Source organism: Eumetopias jubatus, unplaced genomic scaffold (assembly GCF_037043125.1).
Source record: "Eumetopias jubatus isolate StellerSeaLion01/CBP00866 unplaced genomic scaffold, mEumJub1_p1.0 scaffold_17, whole genome shotgun sequence".
Lineage (NCBI taxonomy): Eukaryota > Metazoa > Chordata > Mammalia > Carnivora > Otariidae > Eumetopias > Eumetopias jubatus.
In genome coordinates this window covers 27,248,285-27,270,563 of record NW_028274823.1, presented here as the reverse complement: position 1 = coordinate 27,270,563, position 22,279 = coordinate 27,248,285, and the positions used below count along the sequence as shown (strand labels likewise).

At 42.1% G+C, this 22,279-nt stretch overlaps 1 protein-coding gene across 1 annotated transcript in view; it reads left to right on the top strand.

The window, feature by feature from the left end:
• Positions 1–8,523: 8,523 nt before the first annotated feature.
• The window catches only part of CNNM2 (cyclin and CBS domain divalent metal cation transport mediator 2), a 139,895-nt gene continuing 126,139 nt past the window's right edge, over positions 8,524–22,279 (top strand). The window contains exon 1 of the mRNA XM_028098745.2: positions 8,524–10,144. Coding sequence (XP_027954546.1) covers positions 8,524–10,144 — 1,621 coding nt within the window. The remainder of the gene's footprint in view (positions 10,145–22,279) is intronic.

Below are 22,279 nucleotides of genomic sequence, written 5' to 3'. Positions count from 1 at the left end.
GGAGCTCATTTTCTCTCTCCACATTCAAACTCAGAGGAAAAGCCATGTGAGGACAAAGAGGCCATCTGGAAGCCAAGAAGAGAGCTCTCACCAGAAACCAACCCTACATGACCTCGATCTGGGACTTCTGGTTTCCAGAACTGTGAGAAAATACATTTCTCTGTTTAAGCGACCCAGTCTATGATATTTTGTTATGGCGGCCCGAGCACACGAAGCCACCTTTCTTGGGCTAGCTCTTACATGGGCATATCGAAAAACCTATCTATTTTTCAAGGACCAACTCAAAGACCATGAAGTCTCAATTCTCCCACTTTATTTGTACTTCTTTTTTTTTTTTAAAGATGTTATTTATTTGAGAGAGAGAGAATGAGAGAGAGCACAAGAGGGAAGAGGGTCAGAGGGAGAAGCAGACTCCCCGCTGAGCAGGAAGCCCGATGTGGGACTCGATCCCGGGACTCTGGGATCATGACCTGAGCCAAAGACAGTCGCTTAACCAACTGAGCCACCCAGGTGCCCCATATTTGTACTTCTTTTTAAGACGTTAGATGTTCTAACCTGCATATGTCGTTATGTAGCAAATGTTTCCTAACCTCTTTACTGGTAAGATTGTGGGGTAACCTCTGATTTAGTATTATAGCTCCACAATGCCTACTACAGTGTTTGGAACTTATTAGATATACAATGTATAGTGAATGAATGAATGAGTAAAAGAGAAACAAAGAGATGGGGGAAAGAAGTAAGATATAAACCTTTAGTTAAAATTTAAAGAGGAAACAGAGAATTGAGATGTATTAATAAATGGGGAGAAATAAGTTAAGTCTTTAGTAATGTTTAAAATAAAACAGATATCTCAGAGGAACTAAAAATAAGAGCAGAATTTTTTTCCACTAGGTCTGGCATATTATTTGTCTATACATGGGGTGGTGGTGGTGGTGTCTGACTTGTTGGAGTAATTTCTTGCTCCAGATTCAGAGGATGTGGAAAAAGGACCATGGGAAGGAGCTCAGCTGGTATGAGAAAATTGGCATTTTATGACTGGAGCCATAATCATAAATTCCAGCTCCAGTATCAGACCCATGCTGGTCTGAATCTCACAGGAGGACTCAGAATTAGACATTCAGAATCCGTTCTTCCCCCTGAACTCCCATTCCTACTTACCAGCCTCCTGTCAGTCTTCCTTATCAACTGCCTCTTCCTCACTCCCCAAATGTGGTTTTAAAATTTAGATCTTTGAATAGATGACATTCACATGGGTCAACATTTAAAAATTTGGAAGTGAAAAGTTTCCCCAAATCATGACCTGGGTTGAGTGTTTTAGCCACAATGATAAGGATAATCAAGCTCAGAACCTTTCTTACACGTTTGTCCAAGACGGAGCTGGAGGCTGGAACCGAGATGGAACAGCACTGAGAAAGAACATCCTAAAAGATCTTAGAAAATCCTGCACTTGCAGGCCTGGCGGTCAGGAGGACAGGGGTCCCGAAGCAAGGTCAACAGTAGACTTCTAGCACAGAGACACCTTTCTCTGAGTAGCCCAGGTCAAGGGGGCAGGGGAGAAAGGAAGCGGGTGACTGTGCAGAGCAGAGGAGACCTCTTGGGGTTGCCCCATAGAAGGGTCGGGAGGGGCAGGCTCCCTAGGAAAAGAGCAGTGGCGGTGTAGGGTGCTGTCCAGCTCCTAAGGCCCTATTGTGGAGGGACCCAGAGCCTTTGGTGGGGGTGGGCAGGGCAGTTGGAGTCTCCTTTGCACACACTTGAGTGCCTGACTGGAGAGAGGATTCCCAGGAAGGCCGCACCCAAGGAGCTCGGGCTCATATCAAGGGAGGAAGCCTTTCTCACAACTCCCATCAAAAAGCTGCTTTTGACTTTCTCTTCCTACTCCACTGACTGCCTCCAGAAAATATCTAGAAAAGGAGGAAAAGAAAGCCTGAAGAAAGCTTCTCCTCTAGAGAAGGTAAATGGCATTGCTAATTTGATGTGATTCTCCAATTCTGGCTTCTTTTGTTTGTTTTTTGCCCACTGTTGTGACGAGTTCTCATCTGAACTAAAAGACGCCTGTGTATTTAAACCAGTGAACAATGTTGCTTCAGGGGGAACAGATTTCATTCTAGGGAAAATCTGGGTAACTCCAGTATTTGCCCAGTTCCTGTTTTTCCTCAGAAGATCTAGTGCTTTGGCATGATTAAAACGTTGCTGCTGCAGCACTAATTTTGAATATTTTCTTTCTTTCTTTTTTTTTTTTTAGGATTTTATTTATTTATTCATGAGAGAGAGAGAGAGGCAGAGGGAGAAGCAGGCTCCCAAGGAGCAGGGAGCCCAATGTGGGACTCGATCCCAGGACTCTGGGATCATGACCTGAGCCGAAGGCAGACGCTTAACCATCTGAGCCACCCAGGCGCCCAAATTTTGAATATTTTCTAAAACCAGGCAATTTTCTAGGGGCAAAGAAAAAGCTTCTCTATCAAGTTAGATCTTTATGTTGAAAGACAAAATGCATAGAGAGCTATTTGGTATTTCACTTGCAATCTGTAAGACAATCAAACTCAAAACGACTTTTAGGTCTAGATGGAGTGATTTCCCAAATCCTGGAATCCACATACATGGGAGTTGATCCTTTGCAGCTGAAAAAGTGGAAGAGTCGCTCCTCCCCTTTAGCAGCCAGTGAAGGATTCTGGCAAGAGAGAGTTAGGTAGTGAAGGTGTTTGCTAGGAAGTTCTGGCTTTACCTGAATGACTTGCTTAAGGTCAAAGTCAGGACCTACCTAGGATTAGACACCTGCGGCACCCACTTAGCCATCTCAGGCCTTTTGTAGCCCTTTTTGGAGGTGAAATATTGTCAGAATTCAAAATTTTATTGTATTTGTTTTCCTCCAGATTTAAAAAGAGATCCCTAGAAGCAAGTGTTGCCCTTGTCCTCCATTCACACAGATGGACGGACTGGGAAGCCCCTGGAAGTCACGAAAAGTCTGCACCAGCAGCTCCTCACTAAAGAGAGGGTGACTCTTTGAGCTAACAAGCCTCCAAACTTGAAGGAAGATTCTTCTTTCTGAGGAGAGTTTACGTGGCTTAGGTATCTAGATTGCTCTGTATCCTGGGTCTACATGAAGAATATGACACCCCCCCCCCCCGCCCCCCAGCACCATTCAGGATAAGCATCACTTAGTGATCCCAGTGTGAATTTGGTTTGTTTTTAATTTTATTTTTATTTAATTTATTAATTTTTATTGTTTGGGTGGGAGGGGGGCAGAGAGAGAGGGAGAGAGGGAATCCCAAGCAGGCTCCATGCCAGCACGTGAGCCCGACTTGAGGCTTGATCTCCCTGAGATCATGACCTGAGCTGAAATCAAGAGTCAGATGCTTAACTGACTGCGCCACCCAGGTGCCCCTGAGCTTGGTTAATTTTATATTGTAAGTTGTCCCAGTGGGTCCTTCCTTACATTTTTTGCTATGAAGTCCTGAATTTCTAACTTGTTTCTAAACTGCTGAATGCCACACTTTCCTGACCATTCCAGCTTTCCCTGCAATGCACAGGAAATATCTGTCTGTTTGGCTCGCTCTCCCCCGCACCCCTTCTCCACACTTACTTCGAAAGTGTACATTCAACATTTGTGAGTCTTTAATGGTCTTCCCTCTTAGCTCCCTTAAACACACTTGAACTTGCACTTTTTAAGAAGTTAAAACAGTTTCATTTTCAATCAGCTGACTTAGAAGGACCGTATCCATCTTTAACCTTTGTCAGATATCCCTAAAAATCTCAACTTTTTTTGCTTCTAAACTTTGATAATGCTATTTTTATAAATGCATGCCAAGTTTGTGAATTGGGTTTTTTTCATCTGAACTTATTTTTTCAAATATAGCAGTAAGAGAATTGGGGGTAGGAGAAGGATTGCCAGAAACTGATGGCCTAGAAAATAGAGTCAGGGACATGAGTTGAAAATAATCAGAATAAAAATTCTTTCATTTCTTTAACATTCTACAAACTTTCTTTTCAACATCTACTGTTGTTCTAGGCCCTGGTGATACAGCAGTGAACAAAACTGACAAAATCCTTGTCCTCACGAAGTTCAAGCTCTGGTGGAAGGAGACAGAGAATAAACAAAATTAAGGACAATAAAGTAGGGATGGAGTGGGCAATGTTTGTGAGTTTAAAAAAAGGTGGCCTTTGGGGCGCCTGGGTGGCATAGTCAGTTGAGAGTCCGACTCTTGGTTTTGGCTCAGGTGGTGATCTCAGGGTTGTGAGATCAAGCCCCAAGATGAGCCCCACATCAGGCTCCATGCTCAGTGTGGAGTCTGCTTCAGATTTTCTCTCCCTCTCCCTCTGCCTCTCCCACTCGTGCTCCCTCTCTCGAATAAATAAATAAATCTTTAAAAAAAAAGGTGGCCTTTGGGCAGTCTTGGAGGGGGACTGATAGGGTACCCTGACATCTGGGGTAAGAGAGTCCCAGGGCCAGGAAACAAATAGCAAGTGCACAGGCTTCTCAAGGGAGCATCCCTGAAGTGAATGAGAAACGGCTAGGAGAAACTGGCTGAAGCCAGCAGGTGATGGGGTCAGAGAAATAAGGGGAGGCAGCACACCCTTACGAGCCTTGTGGGCTATTGTAGGAACTGTGGCTTTTACTGTGGTGAAATGGGAAGCTGGATGAGGATTTCAAACAAAGGAGCAACAGGATTTGACTTAAAAAGACCACTCTGGCTGCTAGGCTGAGAAGGGAAAGAGGCAGGTGTGGAAGAGGAGGGAACCGTTAGGAGGCCATTGCTATTATCCCTACCAGAAATTAATCAGAAACGTCTGACCTGTTTACAAAAAGGGAAGAAAATATGCTTGCAGAATAAAGAAAAAAAAAGCAATTATATTTTGGGTGTTTCAGTTGCAACAAGAAGACCAATCTGGCAGTTACTTTGCTACAGTGCCTCCTCCAGACACAGTGGTTTGGGAGTCCTGGGGAGCTGGGTCTTCAGGGTTTTTTCCTCCCGAATTTTAAGTTTTCTTTTAAATTTTTTATTAAGTAATCTCTGGGCCCAATGTGGGGCTCGAACTCACAACCCCGAGAGCAAGAGTCACATGCTATATCAACTGAGCCAGCCAGGCACCCTCAGGATCTTTTTCTCCTGAGCAACCCATGGACCTAGCAGGGTTTGGTCAGTGTGATTAGTAAGCCTTGGGCAGGCGTCAGGGTGGGTCAGCTGGTGGAGTGTAGAAGCTTGATTTCGGCTCAGGTTGTGATCTCAGAGTTGTGAGATCGAGCCCAGCTTGGGACTCTGTGATCAGCGCAGAGTCTCCTTGTCCCTCTCCCTCTGCTCCTCCCCCTGCTCTCTCTCAAATATTTAAATAAATAAATAAATAAATAAATAAATAAATAAATAAATAAAAAAAATCTTTTTAAAAAGAAGAAGGAGCCTTGGGCACCTGGGTGGCTCAGATGGTTAAGCGTCTGCCTTCGGCTCAGGTCATGATCCCGGGGTCCTGGGATCAAGCCCCGCATCGGGCTCCCTGCTAGGCAGGGAGCCTGCTTCTCCCTCTGCCTCTGCCTCTCTCTCTCTCTCTGACTCTCATGAATAAATAAATAAAACATTAAAAAAAAAAAAAAAGAAGAAGGAGCCTTTATGGGTCTCTTAGGATGTCTGCCCCCTGCCATTTCCCAAACTTGCCTGGCTGCCTGTTAGAGATACAGATTCCTGGGTCCTGTCCCTTCAGTAAACATGGAATGGGGCCCAGGGATATATGCTTTCAGCAAGAATATGGGAGAAATCTTCTTTTTAAATTATTTTATTTATTATTATTATTTTAAAGATTTTATTTATTTATTTGACAGAGACACAGCGAAAGAGGGAACACAAGCAGGGGGAGTGGGAGAGGGAGAAGCAGGCTTCCCATGGAGGAGGGGGCCTGATGCGGGCTCCATCCCAGGACCCCGGGATCATGACCTGAATGGAAGGCAGATGCTTAACAACTGAGCCACCCAGGCGCCCCTTATTATTCTTTTTAAAGACAGAGCAAGAGTGCAAGCGAGGGGGAGGTGGCACAGAGGAAGAGGGAGAGAGAAAATCTCAAGCTGACTCCACGCCCAGCACAGAGCCCCAACTTGGGGCCCCATCTCATGACCCTGAGATTATGACCTGAGCTGAAATCAAGAGTTGGATGCTTAGCCAACTGAGCCATGCAGGTGCCCCTTCTTTTTAAATTATTGGGGTAAAATTGGTATATAACATTATATAAGTTTCAGGTATACAATGTTAAATTTGATATTTGTGGAGTGTACAAAGTGATCACCACCATAAATGTAGTTACCATCAGCACCATACAACCCATTTTACCCAACCCTAACCCCTCCTGCCTCTGGTAACCATCAGTATGTTCTCTGTATGTATGAGTTTGTTTTTGTTTTGTTCATTTTGTTTTTTAGATTCCACGTATAAGTGAAATCGTACTGTATCTTTCTTTGTCTTGTGACTTATTTCACTTAGTATAATACCCTCAACTCTATCTATATTGTCACAAATGGCAAGATTGCTTTCTTTTTTTTATGACCCAGTACTATTCCATTGTATTTCCATATCTTGGCTATTGTAAATAATGCTTTTATGAGTATAGGGGTGCGCATATCTTTTCAAATTAACGTTTTTGTATTCTTTGGCTAAATACCCAGAAAAGGAATAGTTGGGTCATATGGTAATTATATTTTTGATTTTTTTGAGGAATCCTCATATTGTTTTCCGTGGTGTCGGCACCAAGTTGATTCCCACTAACAGTGTAGGAGGGTTCTTTCCTCCACATCCTCTCTAACACTTGTTATTTCTTGTCTTTTTGGTAATAGCCATTGTAACAGGTGTGAGGTGATATTTTCATTGTGGTTTTGATTTGCATTCCTCTGATGATTAGTGATGTTGAACATCTTTTCATGTGCCTGTTGGCCATCTTCTTTGAGAAAAAAGGTCTATTCAGATCATCTGCCCATTTTTTAATTGGGCTGGTTTTTGTTGTTGTTGAGTTGCGTGAGTTCTTTATGTTTTGGATACTAAAGCCTTATCAGATATGTGATTTGCAAAAATCTTCCGTTGAGTAGGATGCCTTTTTGTTTTTTTGGTTTCCTTCACCGTGCCAAAGCTTTTCAGTTTGTTATAGTCCCATTTATTTATTTTTGCTTTTGTTTACCTTGCCTTTGGAGTCAGATCCAAAAATTTTTTAAAAATCACTAAAACCAATGTCAAAGAGCTTGCCACCTTTTCTTCTCAGAATTCCATGGTTTCAGATGTTACATTAAAGTCTTTAACCCATTTTGAATTAATTTTTATGTATGGTGTAGGACAGTGGCTTAATTTCATTCATTTGTATGTAGATGTCCCGTTTTCCCAATACCATTCATTGAAGAGACTGTCCTTTCCCCATTGTATACTCATGGCTCATTTGTCCTAAAATTAATTAACCATTTATGTGTGGGTTTATTTCTGGGCTCTCTACTCCAATCCCATTGACCTATGTGCCTTTTTAATACCAATACCATATTGTTTTGATTACTATAGCTTTGCGGTATAGTGAGGGGGTTCTTGACTTGTAAGGTGGGGAAACTGCTTCACTATAACCTTTCCACCTCTGGCACAGCTTTTGGGGTTTGCAGACCTGAAAAGCATTGCAGGGTGCCCACGTGGCCGGCAGGTGGCGCTATGTGACCACAAGCTGCAGAGTGAGAGCATCCCATAGGGAGAAATGAGTCTCCAGAAGAAACCGGTCAATAGGTGCTGGGGCTACTGAGCCGCCGCTTATCTCGGGCAGGGCGGCGCGGACAAGTAGAGGTGGGTGGCGCAGCCGGTGTCCCGGCTTTTCAGGCAAATGTGCATCTTAAGACCTCCCTAGTCGGCTTCTCGGACTCCTAGGGCGGCCCTCTCCTCACGAACATTGAACCCTGCGGGAGCCGGCAATGCGATGCGGCGTAAAACCGCCCAGCGCCACAGGAGTTTAGCCCAACGCTGCCTACCCAGGTGCGGGAATCTACTATCAAAGCCCCTCAGGGAGCGCCATACCCACAGAAGGCCTCTTTTCATTGGTAGCTGGACTGGAGGCCCCGCCCCCTTTCGTACAGCTCTCATCTGTGACTGGCTCTCGGGCCCCAGCTGGCCACACCTCCTCCTCTCGCACATACACAAGAGTCACGCGCCTTTCAGTTGGAAACTTGGCGTGCTGAGGGGGACGGTGGCCTTCATCGCCCCACCCACCTACCTTGCTATTGGTCCGCGGCTCCGCTCATGACCACGCCCCCATTCCAGCCCCCTGGCTGGGAGGGCGGGCCCTTGCGCGTGATTGGCTGGTGCGCCTGCCTCTCGCGGGAGCGGCTGGCGTGTCCCCCTCCCTTTTTCCCCTCCCGCGAGTCTCCAGGTTCCTCAGCTAGCCGAGGCCGAGTCAGTGTCAGTCAGGGGGCCGGACTGCTGAACGGTGTGTGCGGACGCTCCGCCGCAATCTAGCTCAGGGGCCGGTGCCTGCGCTCGCGCCGCCGGGTGGGAAGGATGAAGCCGCAGCTGGAGCAGCCACCCTATGATTGGCTGTGGCGCTTGTGAACCCGAAGTAAAGATGGCGGGCGGGCAGGCAGCCGCCGCACTGCCCACTTGGAAGATGGCGGCGCGCCGCAGCCTCAGCGCCCGCGGCCGGGGGCTCCTGCAGGCAGCGGCGGGCCGGCTGCTGCCGCTGCTACTGCTGAGCTGCTGCTGCGGCGCGGGCGGCTGCGCAGCAGCGGGCGAGAACGAGGAGACGGTGATCATCGGGTTGCGGCTGGAGGACACGAACGACGTGTCGTTCATGGAAGGGGGGGCGCTGCGGGTGAGCGAGCGGACCCGGGTCAAGCTGCGGGTGTACGGGCAGAACATCAACAACGAGACGTGGTCCCGCATCGCCTTCACGGAGCATGAGCGACGGCGCCACAGCCCGGGCGAGCGCGGGCTAGGGGGCCCCGCGCCGCCAGAGCCGGACAGCGGCCCCCAGCGCTGCGGCATCCGCACCTCAGATATCATCATCTTGCCCCACATCATTCTCAACCGCCGTACATCGGGCATCATTGAGATCGAGATCAAACCGCTGCGCAAGATGGAGAAGAGCAAGTCCTATTACCTGTGCACATCGCTCTCTACACCAGCCCTGGGCGCCGGCGGCCCGGGGTCCGCGGGTGGCGCCGTCGGGGGCAAGGGCGGCTCCGGGGTGGCCGGGCTCCCGCCGCCCCCGTGGGCCGAGACCACCTGGATTTATCACGACGGCGAGGACACCAAGATGATTGTGGGCGAGGAGAAGAAGTTCCTGCTGCCCTTCTGGCTGCAGGTGATCTTCATTTCGCTGCTTCTGTGCCTGTCGGGCATGTTCAGCGGCCTCAACCTGGGGCTGATGGCCCTGGACCCGATGGAGCTGCGCATCGTGCAGAACTGCGGCACGGAGAAGGAGAAGAATTATGCCAAGCGCATCGAGCCCGTGCGCAGGCAGGGAAACTACCTGCTGTGCTCGCTGCTGCTGGGCAACGTGCTGGTCAACACCACGCTCACCATCCTGCTCGACGACATCGCCGGCTCAGGCCTCGTGGCGGTGGTGGTCTCCACCATCGGCATCGTCATCTTCGGGGAAATCGTGCCCCAGGCTATCTGCTCCCGGCACGGCCTGGCTGTAGGGGCCAACACCATCTTCCTCACCAAGTTTTTCATGATGATGACCTTCCCCGCTTCTTACCCGGTTAGCAAGCTGCTGGACTGCGTCCTGGGCCAGGAGATAGGCACTGTCTATAACCGGGAAAAACTGCTGGAGATGCTCCGGGTCACCGACCCCTACAACGACCTCGTTAAGGAGGAGCTGAACATCATCCAAGGGGCGCTGGAGCTCCGCACCAAGACAGTGGAGGACGTGATGACTCCGCTCCGGGACTGCTTCATGATCACCGGCGAAGCCATTCTGGACTTCAACACCATGTCGGAGATCATGGAGAGCGGCTACACCCGTATTCCGGTATTTGAGGGGGAGCGCTCCAACATCGTGGACCTCCTCTTTGTCAAAGACTTGGCCTTCGTGGATCCAGATGACTGTACTCCCCTGAAAACCATCACTAAATTTTATAACCACCCCTTGCACTTTGTTTTCAATGACACCAAGTTGGACGCTATGCTGGAAGAATTTAAGAAAGGTGGGAAATTTTGGTATCTTTCATTGGCTTGCTTTTTCTCTCTCCATCCTCCTCCCTACTTGAGCCCTCTACCCTCAGACCAACCCCCCAAGGCGAGTTGACCGGAATTTCTCCTCTCTCTTAATTGCAAAGTTGAAAGGGTGGCGTGGATTTGGGGATGGATTGAACTAGTAAGAGCTTCTAGTTTTTTTTTAAAAGCACAAAGCTAACGTCATTGGCTTTTTCGCATTTCAAAAAGCAGGCGTTCTATTTTCTGTGCATGATACTGCCGGCAACTCTGGTCTTGAGGGGTCTGCTGCATTCATTGCCCCAGTTCTGAGTGGGTGGTTGCAAAGAGGGGCCAGCTAATGCCATGCTGTGACATCTGGCTGAGATGTACTCATCTCCGGCGTTTGGAAAACATTTAAATAGGTTTAGAAAAACTATAGATTTGGGATTTAGAAAATCCTTTTCCTCCTCCTTAAACATTCACTGACATTTCAGAGATTGGAAGTGCATTTTCAGTAGCTCTGTTCCTGGTTGTCAGGCCACCTGTGGGGCAGAGTGAGGTTTGCCTTTGAGGATAGGGGATGGGTTAAGCCAAATATCACCAAAAAGGTTCACTCATCCGGAGGTGACTTGCCTTAGCTAGAAAAGATGGTTTTTTTTAAAAAGTAAAGTTAGTTATTAATGTATGACTTAGAAAGACTAGGGGTGAGTTAACCTTTTATGAGGCTATCTTGTCTAGCTTTCTTCACTATTTGTTTATCTTTACTTAACAAATAAAATTTCCCAAACCACGTGTGGTTTTGGCAGAAATCTTGAACATTTAACAATGGGATGACACCCTCTATTGTGGTTTATTTATTTCTTGAGTTTTTTTCTGGTTTATAAGTGTTCTTTTTGACCTTGATCACTTGGTATATTAAGTTGACGTTTTTAAAAAACCAAGTCAGTGCTCACTGTTCTGGGCAGTTTTAGCAGGGAAGAGAGGTGCAGAGTCTGATGTGCTCACCTTTCTTGCATGGTGGTATTTTTTGTTTGTTTTACCATGTAATGAACAGGCAAATAGCAACTCATGCAATTATTACTGAAATTCTGTCTTTAAAAAAGTTTCCAGTAAATAGCATGTTGCCATTTGAAAATCAAGGGCTGCTGAGCTGTTTAATTGCTGTGGTGCTAGTGCAGGTATTAAAATGTGTATGTAACCTTCAATGACTTGCTAGTCCTCAAAACTAAGTTTTCCTTCTTCAAATAGAATTTTGAGCACTCAGAGTGGTCTCTTCACCAAAAAAGGCTGTGTGTAAGTGTTGACAGCTCACTGGACGTGGTGATCTGAACATCGCCATAGAGCGTGTGTTTGCCCTAATTCCATTCTCCTGGCTGAATGGTGTCCTCTCTGGAACGGGATCACATTGCAGTAATTTTCAGATAAAGGAATAGAGCAGAATGTGCTTCAGAGATTGGTAATTTGCATTTAAAAGCAGAAGGAGATTCTTCTGGATTCTTAAACAGTAAAAAGAAAATGTCCATTATCTAAGTGACAGTGCTTCTTTTGGTGGGTGTCATTATCCTTTCACTGCTAAGCTGTTAATTAGAGCATCTGACCAATCTCTTCTTTCATTTTGCAATAACATCTCTAGTACAGAAAGATACCTTGCAGCGCTTGAAAATGCCTCTGAAATACTTTCTTTCTGTTGCTAGGTTTTGCAACATTGAGACAGATAATTTATTCCATGATTTTTTTATTCAGAATTTTTGCCTATCTCCTGATGGATTGAAACACTAGTGTGTCCTCCCTGCTGAATGAAGCCTTTTCTTCACTTCTATATCTTTTTTTCTTGGAGAATTTAGCTCTTTACCTTACAACTCATTAATCTTGCCCCTACCTCAAAATTTCAAAATTTGCATCATTTTGAAACTTGTTTTTGGTTGTCCTTGAACAATATTCCTATGTATTTTTTGTGGTTTATTTTCAGGAGGAACTTTTTCTCCCCAATGTTACCTCTCACAGTACCTTTAGATAACTGAGTTACTAATATTTTCCCATGAATTTTTGAAAAATAATAATGCGCAGGACTTTATTTTTGTCCTTAACCAAATAATGTTTGGTTAAGGAGATAGTACAAGTTAAAGGTACACTCAAGTTAGTGGCATGTTTGGAAGAGCAGGCAAAGACAGTAGGTTGCAAATGGGAAATTTCAGTCATGATCTTAAAAGGGTAGAGTGGGTGTTTGTTACTTAAACTGTAAGAACCATTGATTTTTCACCTTCCCCTTCTTGATTTTTTTTAATGAGTTTGGTCACTTTAACCTTACTAACAGCCGTGTTAGTTCTTTCTTCCCTGTGACTTAAAATATTTTACCAGATACTGTTTTCTTTATTTTCTAATTCACTTTGAAATACTGTGAACAGTCAACCTTTATTGTGTTTTCCTCTATTGAATAATGGTGTGTGGGATGGTGTGAAGGCTTTTTCTTCCTCTCTTTCCTTCCTTCTCCCAATAGTACCAATTGTAACTCCCTCAGACTGTTAGACCATTAGTCCAGATCTCATTGAAAATTGCCCTTCCCAACTAAGAATGTCTGCCTTGAAGTCTTTTCTGTATAGAGCCGTACATCATCAGTGTGAGTTACACTTTACCACTGAGGGGAAAGGTTTGCAATGTGGAAAGAAATGAAAAGCTACCTTTATATAAGTATGTGTGAATGTCTTCTTTCTACTGATTAGAACTTTTTGCCTGACTACTTGGAAAATCAGCTTTCCTTGAGGTTGGAAGACAGTCATTATACTCATTTTACAGTTACCTTATTATTTATTGACTGTGCCAGGCACAGGGCTGAATGTTTTACACGAATTCCCTTGTTTAAATCTCATAGTGGCCGAGCGAAGCCTTTTCTCCATTTTACAAGTGAGGAAATTGAGGCTCAGGTTACATGATTTGTTCAAGGTCACACAGTAATTTGTTGATATGGGTTTTAACTCAGGTCCGTGTGACAACCAAACTGGAGCTCTTAACTACTCTAGGCTTAACCATTACGCTGGTCCCCTTGATTCTGGTCTTACATTTCTGGTTTGAGTGAGTGTGAAGTTTGGTCTTTTGTCAAAGCATTGCTTCAGAGCTAGTTGGGCAACAGTCACAGAAATGTATTTAAACATATAGATGGCTTAACCCAGTTGGTTTCCCCACTTTTGCCATTAAAACAAATCCGTTTCTTGGCCCGTGTGATCCTAAATCTAAAGAATTCCATTTCCATACCAAGCATCAAGTTTCATTTTGGTGAAAATGTTTTATGCTAACGTTATAATGTACTAGTGTGCTGCTTTAATGAGATATTCTACAGCTGTTTTTCTGATAGCTAAAGCATGCAGTAATGCTTCACTCTTGTTTTTCATCTGTCCTGCTGCAAGGATGACTCAAATTCAGTTTTGTGTTTTAATCTTGATTTTATTTGCATTTTTGTTGCCGCCTATATAGTAATTGATTGCTAATGAGCATCCTTTACAGCTGTGCCCCTCTGTGCTCCATGCAATCGTTCTCTTTTTCTTTAGTTACTTTTGTATTTACTTATAAATCTAAATAAGAGGATAAAAGTAAACCCTAGGAGAAGATTATGAGACTTCTAGAAAAACTGTCTTGAAGGAAAGTTGTGGAGAGGAAGGAAAGGTAAATTGAAGGTTGCTGCCTTTGTATGCAGAAAGGACACCAGAGGTTCTCCATTGACCTGACAAAACCTTCCTTGTAAAACATTGTGGACTCTTGGCCACCCAGTTGACTCTACTGGGGTTGAATTTGAAGAATTAGTAACTAGTTATTATTGTTTTGTTTTGGTTTTTTTCTTTTCCCTTTGTAACAATTGCATTCCAGTATTGCAGAGCATGCAGTTTTATAGCTGCTAGGGACTTTATTTTCTAGCTTTTCCTTAACCAGGAACAGGTAGGATCACCAGATAATGTTCCTTAAGGGAAGAATGTTTTATCTTAAACACTGTTTAAGTGTTTTCACTTAAAACACTAGTTATGCAATTCTTTCTTCCTATAACACAGGTCTTTCCATATCAATGTGATGAGTTTAATGTTGAAAACTTTTTTCCTCACCAAAGTGTTCCACTTGCCTAGAATCTGGAAGGATGTTTTTATTGGTGTTTGAAGGCATGAATGATGGCAGGGATGGATGGGTGGATATATTTGCTTCTATGATCTTTTATGTTTAGTAACTTTGTACAGTAACAGTGTTAAACTATTATAATTTCGTATGTTTTTAGATCATCACTATGAAATATCCAGCTAGTGTAGAATCAGAGGTGGAAGGAAGGCAGCTTGAGGATCATCTCCAGTGTTTGCAAAACTTACCGGATGATAAGAACCACTTGGATCACTTATTAAGAATAAGGTCCTAGGCCTCATGCAGAGGTGTCCTGAAGCAGAATCTAGGGAAGGAGCCTCGGGACACATATTTTTAACAGTTACCCTACAGTTAGGTGAGTTTAGAAAACGTTGGTCTAGTCATCCTTGTAAATAAGGAAAGTAAACTCTGAGAAGGAAAGTCTTATAAGTGACTTGCTTAGGGCTACCCACCTAGTGAGTAGTATCGACAAGACTAGAATCCATGTCCCTGTTTCTAGACTGGAGTTCTTTCCATTCCATCAAGCAGGCCTTCTGGTCCCAAGTTAAAGTTACTGTGGTCAGAGTTAAAGGTATCTTTGTCATTGAAAAAGCAAATATTCAGGTTTGCCATTAGTTTTGGCCCTGTGATTTTGATGTCAGTATTTTTGACATCCCGGATTCAAGCCATTGTTGACAGGCATTTTGTTACACAGAAAATAAATCTGAATGTGTGAGCTCATTTTATTTTAGTTTATTGCTTTGGCTGAGTTTTTTACTCTGCTGAGGTCAGACTAGGTGGGTGTTTTAGGAAATGGGTCTTGAGATTGCTTGAATCCTTAGTAGTTAAATATTAGGCCTTTCATTTGAGTTAACTTGTTTTGGATATCCATGAATGATGTGTTTTCTTTTGATTGTGTCTTCTATGAGAGTAATTAAGATTGGACTTGGGAGTTTAGGGCGAAACTTCTTTGGCTTTTTAAATTTTTATTCACAGTATAGGTCTGTAAATTTTCCATTTAAATATTCATCAAAGCATTTGAAGTATGTGCCCCATTCATGCATCTATCTGTCCTAAGTGTCCTTTTTTTTTTAAAATAATATAAGTTAAATTCTTACCGAGAATCATGCCTGATTTGGGAGATTGTTTGTGATAATAGGACCATGGAAGCTTGAGGATAGCTTTTTAGGTCAGGAGACACCATAGTTGAATACTGGCTCTGACTTGCTATGGTTTGGATGAAACAGGGAAGGACCTTGTTCAGCTTTTCTCTTGGTTTTTTTGGGGATTACACACTACCACCCTCTCCCCACAAAGAGCCCAGAATTATTTAAATTTTGAAACATTCCAAACTATTGGGAGGGACCAGTTAATTTTAATTACTAGCAAATCTAAACACAATTTAAAATATCATTAACCAGGAAAACCCACAAAATAGACTGAACCAACATAATATTTATGGTTTTATTTGTTCTTGAATACTTAGACTTTAAGAAAACAAATCTCTGGACTCCAATTAGATATTTACTTTAGTTCTGTATAAAGTAGTATCTTTCTTTCTAAGGGGCCTTATGTTCTAAACACATATATTTAACTGGTAGTAAACTTCAATTCTTGTAAGCTTTGCTTGGAATATAAGGAATGTTTATTAAACTAAATACATGGAAATAGATGACTAGGCTTGAATACAATTTATTTTAGTATTCTCTTTTCACCTGCTTTTTCCCAGGACACAAATCAGAAATCCCCAATCCTACCAACATCGAAAAAGAGAGACATTAGGTGCACCTGGCTAGCTCAGTCGGTAGAGCGTGTGACTCTAGATCTTGGGGTTGTGAGTTCTAGCCCACCTTAGGTGTAGAGATTACTTAAAAAAAATTAAAATCTTTTTGTTGTTGGTTTTTTTAGGTGGTTTTATTAAAACATGGGGACAGGACCTGTGGGGGGCAGAAAGGGCTGCCTAACCTTTTTTTTCTTTTAAAGATTTTATTTATTTATTTGAGAGAGAGAGAGAGAATGAGAGATAGAAAGCACGAGAGGGAAGAGGGTCAGAGGGAGAAGCAGACTCCCCGCTGAGCAGGAAGCCCGATGTGGGACTCGATCCTGGGACTCCAGGATCATGACCTGAGCTGAAGGCAGTCACCTAACCAACTGAGCCACCCAGGCGCCCTTTTTTGAGATTTATTTATTTTAGAGAGAGAAAGAGAGCGAGGGGGCAGGGCAGAGGGCGAGGGAGAGAGAATCCCAAGCAGACTCCACACTGAGTGCAGAGCCCATCTCAGGGCTGGATCCCACCACCCCCAAGACCACAACCTAAGCTGAAACCAAGAATCAAAGGCTCAACCGACTGCACTTACCCAGGTGCCCCCCCCCCAAATAAAATCTTAAAAAAAGAAAGAGACACTAAGAAGCATTCTTTCAACATCACATACACTGGCAAGTCTGGAATGTTTACACAGAAGGAATTTAGGGGTAACAACCTTTGGCAGGGGGAGCTAAGGGATGAATAACAAGCACCCACTGTAGGTGATATGTTTATTAGGTTGGCTTAGGGGTTGATGGAGATAATGGGGGTGCCGACTCCCCCCCATTTTACATTAGTGCTACCACTCACTATAAGTACGGCTGTAATGATGGTGAGATTCTCATTTCTTCATACTTAACCACCACCCCCTTGCTATCAGACCTAGGTGGGGATACTTCTGTCTTTGAATTTATATCCTGTGGGGAAGATACTACTCGCTAATGCAAAGGTTAAGAAAAATGTGCTTTTCCTAGATCTACTTTGGACAAGTAACTTACTCTCTTTAAGCCTCATTTTTTTTCCATAGTAAAATGGGATGTTTTCTGACTCCTAGGGTACTTAGTAAGAATTAATGTGGTAATGAATGTAAAAATGCTTCTAGTAGTACCTGGCACTTAGTGCTCAGTTAACCATTATTTTTATCATGATGATGCTATAGGCTCCTCATCGTTCTTGATCTTTCTTTGGACTAGGTATTGCTAGTCAAGAAACACCTTGAGCCATGTGTGTTCATAGTTGTTATGGATGGGAGAAGCTTGAAAGTGGCTAGTTATTGCAGGTTTTTTCTTTTATTGTGATTGAGTTCTAGCCTCTGTTACTTTTCTAACAGTAGCTGTTAGTTGACAAGATGGCCACATGCATACATATTTTGAAGGAAAAGAGAACAATCAGTTACATGTTCTACCCTTCTTAGAGTAAGAATCCTGAATTAAAAAAATCATTCTGGCTAGTATCAAAAAGACAAGAAATAACAAATGTTGGTGAGAATGAACCCGTGTGCACTGTTGGTGGGAATGTAAATCGGGGTAGCCACTGTGGAAGAGAGTATGGAGGGTCTTCAAAAATTTAAAATAGAAATACCAGGGCGCCTGGGTGGCTCAGTCGTTAAGCGTCTGCCTTTGGCTCAGGTCTTGTTCCCAGGGTCCTGGGATCAAGCCCCACATCGGGCTCCCTGATCAGTGGGAAGCCTGCTTCTCCCTCTCCCACTCCCCCTGCTTGTGTCCCCTCTCTCCCTGTGTCTCTGTCAAATAAATAAAATCTTTAAAAAAAAAAAAGAAATACCATATGATCCACTAATTCCACTACTGGGTATTTACGCAAAGAAAATGAAAACACTAATTTGAAAAGATGTAAACACTGTATGTTTATTATAGCGTTATTTAAGCATTACTTAATAGCCAAATTATGGAAGAAGCCCACGTGGCTATTGATAGGTCAATGGATAAAGAAGAGCTGGGGTGTGTGTGGTGGTGGTGGGGGGAGGTGTGTGTGTATGTGTATGTGTGTGTGTAATGGAATATTACTCAGCCATAAAAAGGATGAACTCTTGCCATTTGCAACAACATGGATGGATTTAGAGGGTATAATGCTGAGTGAAATAAGTCAGAGAAAGAAAAATGCCATATGATTTCACTTATATGTGGATTCTAAAAGACAAAACAAGTGAACAAACAAACAAAAAGCAGGAATAGACCCATAAATACAGAGAACAAACTGGTGGTTGCCGGAGGCGAGGGGGCTGGGAGGCTGAGCAAAATGGGTGAAGGGGAGTGGGAGGTACAGGCTTCCAGTTATGGGATGAATAAGTCACAGAGATAATTGGTACCACCTAGGGAATATAGTCAATGGTACTGTAATTGCATTGTATGGTGACAGACGGTAGCTACCCTTGTGGTGAGCACAGCATAATGTATAGAGTTGTGAAATCACTGTGTTGTACACCTGAAACTAATGTAATGTGTGTCAACTATACTTCAATAATAATAATAAAAATCTTCAATCTCTTTGACTAAGTGACTAAAAAAGACTACAAAGTTTAAAAGAAATAGAACAAGTGCTCATGGATTTTGGAAGCCCTTGAATAACCGAAGTTTGAAGCCTAAAAGGAAGATCTCAAATTACTTTGATAAAATCTTTTAACATTGATTATATCAAAAGCATAAAAAATGGTAATGTCTAATATAGCAAATTTTTGTTGCTTATAGCAGTGTTAATTTGTAATACTTTTGGAAGGCAACCAGGAGTCATTAAAATGTCCTACCCTTTGGTTTAGTAATTTCCTCCCCCCGCTTGGAAATCTTAATTCAGTGGTACAATTCAAGAGAAGAAAAAAGCTACATTGGCTTTTCATGTTGCATGTATATTGCAACATTATCTATAAATAGTGAAAAATTGGAAATAAATGTCTAACACTTCAAGGCAGGGCATAGAGGGGAGGGAGTTAAGAAAATTATAGATGTCAACTAATTATAACCATTTAATGATAATGTTGAAGGCAATAAAGCAGTATGGGAAAATTTAGACTGATTATTTTGCATGGATTATAGGCATGCAAAAATATTCAGGGTACAGAATGAAGGGGAACATGGAAATAAGAAAAGTAGTTGATGTGTTAGGATAGGGTGCTCATAGCCAGTCTATGGAAAAAATCTTTTTGTTAACTTTGTACAATAACATACTTAGGAAAAATTTAAGTCTGCTGAGAACATTATGAATCCTGATCTTGGGAAAACTAATCTTTGCTCATATTAGGGAAATCATATTATTCCATTTCTCCTTAAGGACGTTTTACTGCTGAAACAAGTGGTTCTTTTAAAAATTTTAAAAATTGAGATATAATTCACCTATCATACAACTTGGTGGTTTTCAGTGTATTCACAACGTTGAGTAACCGTTGCTACTGTTCTACTTCCAGAACATTTTCATTACTCCTGTGCCTATTAGCAACCACTCTCCATTACCCACTCCCCACAGTCCCTGGAAACCATTAATGTGGCCCTTTGTGTCAAGTTTCTTTCACTTAGCATAATGTTTTCAAGGCTCATCCAAGTTGTAGAATGTATCAGTATTTAATTCCTTTTTATAGTCAAATAATGTTCTATTTTATGGATATATATATATATCTATATATTTGTATACACACACACACCACATTTTGTTTATCCGTTTATCAGTTGTTGGACATTTAGGCTTTTCCTACCTTTTAGCCATCATAATTAATGTTGCTGTGAATATTGGTATACATGTTTTTATGCACATATATTTTCAATTCTTTTGTGTATATACATAGGAGTAAGATTGCTGGGTCATGTGGTAACTCAATTTTCAACTCTTTGAGAAACTGCCAAACTGTTTTCCAGTCTCCGCACTATTTTACATTCCCATCAACAATGTATTAGGGTTCCAATTTCTCCATATTTTTGCCAACTCTTTTGCTGTACTTTAAAATTAAAAAAAATCTGTTTTATTATTATAGTCATCCAGTAGGTGTGAAATGGTATCTCGTTGCAGTTTTGATTTATATTGCCCTGATGTCTAATGGTGTTGAGCATCTCTTCATGTGCTTATTGGCCCTTTGCATGTCTTCAGATCCTTTGCCCATTTTTTAATTGGATTATTTGTCTTTTTTTATTATTGTAAGAATTCTTTTTTTTTTTTAAGATTTTGTTTATTTATTTTAGAGAGAGAGAGAGCGTGCACACGAGAGAGCATGTGCATGAGCTGGGGGAGGGGCAGAGAGAAAGAATTTCAAGCAGACTCCCTGCTGAGCATGGAGACAGACTCCCTGACTCGGGGCTTGATCTCAGGACACTGAGATCTTGACTTGAGTGGAAATTAAGAGTTGGACACTTAACTGACTGAGCCACCCAGGCACCCCTGACTTGTAAGAATTCTGTGTGTATTCTGAATACTGCATCACATATATTTATCAGATATATGATTTTCAAATATCTTCTCTCATTCTAAGTTGTCTTTTCATTTGCTTGGTTAGTAACATTTAAAGCAGAAAAGTTTTTAATTTTGATGAAGTCCAATTTATCCCTTTTTTCTTTTGTTGTTTTGTCTTTATTGTCATATCTAAGAAACCATTGCCTAATCCAAGGTCACAAAGATTTATGCCTCTATTTTCTTCTAAGATTTTCATAGTTTTAGCTCTTATATTTAGGCTTTTAATCCATTTTGAGTTAATTTTTGTATATGGTGTGAGGTAGGAGTCCAACTTACTCTTTTTGTGTGTTGATATCAAGTAGTTCCAGCACCATTTCATGAAAAACTTTTCTTTCTTCATTGAATTGTCTTAGCATCCTTGTCACAAGTCAATTGATCATAAATGTGAGGATTTATTTCTGGACTCTAAATTCTGTTTCACTGATCTGTGTGTCTTCCTTATGCCAGTGACACATTGTTCTGGTTCTTGTAGCTTTGTAGTAAGTTTAGAAATTGGGGAGTATGAATTCTCCAACTTTGTTCTTTTCTATAATAGTTTTGGTTGTCAGGATCCCTTACATTTCCATATGAATTTTTCATGGATCTTGTCCATTTATACAAAAAAGCAGTTGGAATTTTGATAGAGATTGCATTGAATCTGTAGGTCAATTTTGGGAGTATTGCAATGTCAGCAATATTAAATCTTCCATCCATGAATATGGGATGTCTTTCCATTTATTTAGGTCTTATTTAATTTCCTTCAGCAATGTTTTGTGTATTTGCAATCTTTTTGTTAAACAAAACACTTAGGAATAAATTTATTTTTTTTGATGCTATTATAAATGGAATTGTTTTACTTATTTCATTTTCAGGATTATTCTTTGCTAATACATAGAATTCACTGTTGATCTTGTGTCCTGCAATTTTGCTGAACTCATTTATTAGCTAACAAATTGTTCTTAAAATGTAAAAGTGGGACGCCTGGGTGGCTCAGTTGGTTAAGTGTCTGACTTTTGGTTTTGGCTTAGGTCATGATTTTAGAATCCTGAGATCGAGCACTGTGTTGGGCTCCATGCTCAGTGGGGAGTGTGCTTAAGATTCTCTTTTTGCCTCTCCCTTTGCCCCTCTTCCCTGCACGTGCTCTCTAAAATAAATAAATCTTTTAAAAAATATATAAGTGATTTTTAAATACATGTGAGTGTTTGGGGGGTTATTTTATGTTTGTTTCATTTGATTGTAGCGAATTTTATATTTTTCATTAAAAAATTTAGTCATTTTTGCTTGCCACTTTCATATGTATAGAGTAAAGAACCCTCTATTGGTTACTGACAATGTCATTCTTTGGGAAGTTCGACAAGAAAGGGTGAATTTTCTATTTCAGGTTGGATATAGGGAAAAAAAGGCTGCATAAAATGTGTCAAAGAGACCAAAAATACAGTTGGCTGGAGCTTGGGATTTTAAAAGTTAATCTGTCTAATATTTAGAGTGGCTTTGTATTGGTTTTGGGATTTGGGCTAGGAGATGAGCTCAGAAAAGACTGTTTTTGTTTGCTTAATATCTAAGGGGCTTTGTAGTGCCTTTCTTTTCCAGGCCATTTTACCAAGGGTTTCCTTTGGGTCATTTTTAGAGACTAGGGAAAATCCTGGCATAGTCACTCTGCATTTCCTACTGCCATCATCAGTATAATCTGTGAGGTTTTGGGGTACCAGGTAACCAGAAGAAACAAAATGAAACTCTCTGTTCTTTTTCTTTTTTTTTTTTTTAAGGTGCTGGGGGTGGGGTGAAGGGCTGGTAATCTGAGAGGGAGAGTGTTTTCCCA